Raw genomic sequence first — 4,979 nt, 5'->3', positions numbered from 1 at the left:
AAAACATTTTAAAATTGGTTTAAACCAAAATACCCTAACTTTTGCATAAGGGAAGTATTTAACCAGAGCACTACAAAAGAAACTGCATTGTGATCGGTTAATCCATCTTACGAAATTATTTCAGGTTTTAGATCTCAAAGCCCTGGTGGGTGCATAATTAACTGCTTTTAAAATCACCCAGCTGCCCCCTGCCAAAAGGTTTTCAGATCTTTCAAGCCAAAGCAAGGCGGATTGCTTTAGAACAAGTCGCAGACGCTGCGTTTCTGTTAGTGGAGAGCGAGCCTGCTTTTCTGTTTCAGAGGAAAAATAACAGTAACGCTGCTTAAACCCTCAATAAGAGAGACCCTGTCGCTGTTTACCGGCAGAGAACCGCACCCTGCCTGCTTCAGGAGAGCAAGTCATCTGTCACCAACGTCAACAGCATCCAGCTCGTCAACAGCAAACTGAGGGAGTTCAGGACAATTGACAGAAGGGAAACGGGGAACTGAGGCACAGGGCAAGCGAGTGACTCCTTTGTGTCACTCCGAGGAGCTGCCCCCTTCTTCCCCCCGCACAACTTTACAAGATAAAGCACCGTGACTTGACCTCAAACCCCCTCAATCCTTTACACTCTGTCTGCGTTACAACTCCTTTGTTCGAGACGGTATTTCTATCGAATCCAAGACCATGCACAGATACAGCAAGTAATTTTCTGTGAAAGAAAATTTTTTAAACAAAAGAAGGAAAAAAAGAATTTTAAAAAAAAGACTGCACGTGACACCTAGAAGCGTTTATTTTATGCAACAAACTTAAATATGATCATGTGTACATAAAAGTGTACACTGTATCTATGCTGAACAATGCCAGGAAACATAATATTGATGCAACAATCTTCTAAAATAAACATTAAAAAATGAGCCCGGACAGGAAGACAAAATGCAAAACAGACTTACTTCCAATCAGCACAATGCTTAAAATTGAGAGCAATCCTAAACATTTCCAACTTTCCTTACAAAGCTGCCAAAGTCCAACTATTTTTAAAAATTGATTTTTTTTTTCTTTACATCAATAATAAAAATCTGGTGACAAACATTATAAAATCAAATGCTGGACTGTCTTTACTCCTTTAAAATTTAGAATATTCCAACAGAACCGCAGGAGTAAAAACACTTAAAAGTGATATATGTTTTTATAAAACAAACATCAATATGTACATTTATTGCAAATTATATTAAACTAAAATGGAGGGAAAATTAAAAAAAATGAAATGTCTACTTGCGAATTAATAATAATTTTAAGTGATTACTTTCCCACTCTGATAAAAATCAGAAAGCAACATTTATAAAATTGCCACCACATGACTTTTCATAGCAGGGAACTGAAATCTGTACATCTTATTTTTGCAGAAAAGTAGGCAGGCAGAAAGAATTATACATAAAACAGTCTCCAAAAGTAAAGCAAAAAAATTTTTTTGTGATTTTTTTTTTCCTCTAGTCTTGTTTAAAATCCATTCAGTAGACTTCTACTTTTTCTGTGAAACATGGGAATACCTGGCTCTAGGATCATGAATTTTCAATGTCAGTGTAAGGACCTCCTCTGACTTTCTTTAAAAAAAAATGCAGCATGAAAATTAATGGTGTAAATACACTTTTAAACTCCAGAATGCAGGAACTGGAACCAAGTGTTAAGCAATTTGCTTAATTATTGACTTTTCATAAAAAAAGTCTCTGGGGAAATAAGTACAGATGCTTTTAGCCTCTTTCTCAAGAGTTTCTGCTTTACATTTCCATTGAGAAGGATTAATTTCACGTGAAAGGGAAGCATAGTTTTCCTTCTGGTTTCAGAGCTGAAAGCTGTGTGTTTTGAAGTAATTTCAGTTCCTGTACAGGAAATTTCTGAATCCTAGTTTTTGCAGAAGCTTGGAGCATGCCTTTATTTGGCCTTCATTTCCTCCCTTTTCGAGCAAGTTTTCTTTTTACCTTTTTGGGGCGAGAAAAGGAAATAAAAGTTAATCGTAAGGACATAGAAATTACATCCAAATCCTACCTAGATCTTTTATATTTTAGCTTTTACACTCTTTATCCTGTGATTCTTCCAAAGCCATCTTGCATCTTCACAATGGTTACATAATTAATTGAACATAACTGAATTTCCTTGTTGCACAGCACAACTTCCTGACAAAGTTGAAAAAGCAGAAGCTGAATAATAATAATTCCATAAGTGAGTAATATTTTTGTTCAGCATAAACAGAAATACATTTATCAATAGCTTTCACTGGAATCAGAGAATAAGGATGGTAACGTTCTAATTAGCTCTCTTTAATTACTCAGGTTTATAAAACCAGTCTGCCTTACTTAAGAACAAGCACTGCTTCAAGTGTTTTTCAAATATTTGAGGTAACTTGCACATGTCTACTTAAAAGCAAAAAACGAAACCTAGCGGACAGCTATTTTTACATACATTTTTCTAGAAGACAGACGATTTTCTTTTACTCTTTACTGTATAAGCTACAATAAAAACCCAAAACAATCAAACACAGAATTGTCCTGTATAAGATGCCTGCTACACCTTAAGGAAGCCTCCCTCTGCTATCTCTGTATCCTCAGTATCTTCCTGGCTGCTCCCACAGGCCTTAAAAAGATCCATTGCATTTTGGGAATATTCTGGACTTGAGTCTATCTCCAACAGTGAATCGCCATCACTTCCCAGCACCTGGCTTCTGAAAAACGTTAACAATGTTTTGGTATTTTTTCCAAGAAACACTGAGGTATTACATATTTTAAAGAAGCTGTCTGGTACAGTTGGCTTATTAAAGGCTACGGATAGTGCAATTTCTTATGAAGACTTAAAGAAATTGGATGTATAAAACAAGCATTGCAAGGCAGTACATAAATATCACTCTCCTGAAAGACTGAACAAATTACTAGTGTATGAACCTTGCTGTGAGAGAAAAAGGTGATTCTTTTGGATTTAGGCTCTCTGCAAGATATTCAATTTATAAAATCTCTAGAAAGAAACCATTCAAGTAATTTTTTCTCCTTCTAGATTACTTCATGATTTCTTCCAGCACACTGGTATGCTCACCTCATGTAACTGCTCTAAAACTTAGGACATTTTTTGCACTAAAATTATTATTGTATCAGGTTCAGCTAAACAAATCTCTCGGTGTTTATGCGCATTTGTGGTTCATATTGGAAACCAAATCCAATTTAAGCACTAGAGTATAGAAAAATAATCATCCAAGCACCGTTCTGTTCCATATTCTGCTTTTGATTTACTTAAAATGTTAAAATATTGTTAATATTTAAAAAGCACAGACCCAAAATATCAGAAAAGAAATACAATTAGAATTACAAATTTTTCTGTTCATTACCAATGATTGGTTTTCAAGCCTCTGTTATCAATGAACTGAAGCAGAGCAGAGCACCCAAATTCCTGCGTACCTGGCATTAATAAATGCACTGAAACACTCTTAACTCTTACTTCTTTTACACAGTAATGCTAGTAAAGGGAACCAGGATGCAACAGACAAAAAATACAATTTGGTGAAAACAGGTTAGATTATCCTGTTCTGACCAAACAATTTCATTTCTCCAAATCCAGCTGCTCTGGTAACTTTGAAAAACAGAACACAATGCAAGGTATGTTCTATCATGGTATTTATAAATCATTGTGGTTTAGTTGTGCCCTTTAACTATGCTAGACCTGTTATAATTGTAAATTCAGGGTTTATTGTTAAAGACAGGAAAGGCCCACTCTATTTTATTAGTTATTTTATTAGTTATTTTTTACCTTTGTAGATCAATTTGTCTCTGTGTCGCTGCTGGCTTTTTTGTTGTGTCTTGCTGTTTTGGTGCTTTGGCATTACCTGCCTCTAAACTCCCTGGACTTTCTTGACTGACTGCTGCCCTTTTCCTTCCCCTGACAGGTGGTTTATTTGTTTCCTCATTTTTTGCAGTGGTACCCTGAGGTTCTGGTTTGGCTGGACGCCCTCTCCTGGTTTTTGCTGCGAGTGATGGTCCGGTTTCATCTACATTTTTTTCTTCTGGTTTTTGATGAATATTCTCAGTTCCAGATGCTGTCGCTGTTCTTTTTTTCCCACGTTCAGTGCTGTTTCCTTGTGTAGCCTGATCAGAATTAATCTCCTAGAAAATAAAAATCATAAATGTGAAGGAGAAGTAAGGTTCCTAAAGGCAAACTCAAATTGCTACCTCCCTCTGGAAGAAGCACGAGTTCATAAAACAGTGAGTGCTCTTAAAAAAACCCCACCATGTGGTCTTAGGCCTAGTAACAAGTTTTACTAAACGGGCTTTCAGACATTAATCTTGCAAAAAGATTTTCTACACTGTGTGTAACGTTAATACCTGCACCAACCATATCTTTCAGTTGCTTGAAAGCAAGATTACAGTAAAACTAATAATCTTGGCTCCTCCCATGACAGTCCTTCTCGGCGAGCTCCTTTTACTGCCTCTTTGCCAACTGACAGGAGAGAACTGAGGAGCAAAAGTAACAATAGTGGTACAGTGAATGGTATTTACTTCAGTATATGTAAATTTTGAAACCAACCTTCAGTAAAGATGCAGATTACCAAAGCCCGAAATGCCAGTAAAAGGAGAAAGCCAAGGACTGCAGGGAATGAAGGGACTAAGACGCAGCACAATGAAACTTGCTGTCTTTGTAAATTTTTTGTCACATCTGAATAGGTATGGCCTAACATGCATTTTCTTCTCCTCACTGAACAAGGCAATGGAACTGATTAAATTTCATGAAGTGGCGTTTGTACATGTGAAATAGAGAGGGTGGTGGCAATGTGGGACTCTACACAGGAGAAGTATTCATGTGGAAACAAAGAGGAAGCAACTGGGTGCTGGCCCTTCCCTGGGACACTGCGTTCCCAAGCAGCTGGGAGGAGGGGCAGAGAAAAGGGTGCTGAAGGAGTATGGCTGGGATGACTTAGCAATTTCAAACAAACAAATCAAAAAAATAGAGTGTGTTCAGCA

The 4,979-nt window shown here is 37.0% G+C and overlaps 1 protein-coding gene across 2 annotated transcripts in view; it reads right to left on the bottom strand.

Annotated features, from left to right (window-relative positions):
* Positions 1-754: 754 nt before the first annotated feature.
* Positions 755-4,979, bottom strand: part of PDS5A (PDS5, regulator of cohesion maintenance, homolog A (S. cerevisiae)) — an 84,521-nt gene continuing 80,296 nt past the window's right edge. Inside the window, exons 31-32 of one of the 2 annotated variants that reach the window (XM_009869558.1) lie at positions 3,772-4,124; positions 755-1,958 (exon numbers count right to left, since the gene is read on the bottom strand). In XM_009869558.1, coding sequence (XP_009867860.1) covers positions 1,955-1,958; positions 3,772-4,124 — 357 coding nt within the window. In that variant the 3' untranslated portion in view covers positions 755-1,954. Of the gene's footprint in view, positions 1,959-3,767; positions 4,125-4,979 lie in introns of those variants that run through there. The other variant, XM_009869559.1, reaches the window with a different exon arrangement.

This window comes from Apaloderma vittatum, unplaced genomic scaffold, assembly GCF_000703405.1.
Source record: "Apaloderma vittatum isolate BGI_N311 unplaced genomic scaffold, ASM70340v1 scaffold10085, whole genome shotgun sequence".
NCBI classification, from domain to species: Eukaryota; Metazoa; Chordata; class Aves; order Trogoniformes; family Trogonidae; genus Apaloderma; species Apaloderma vittatum.
The sequence above is the reverse complement of the archived record's forward strand: the minus strand, read 5'-3'. Positions and strand labels throughout refer to the sequence as shown.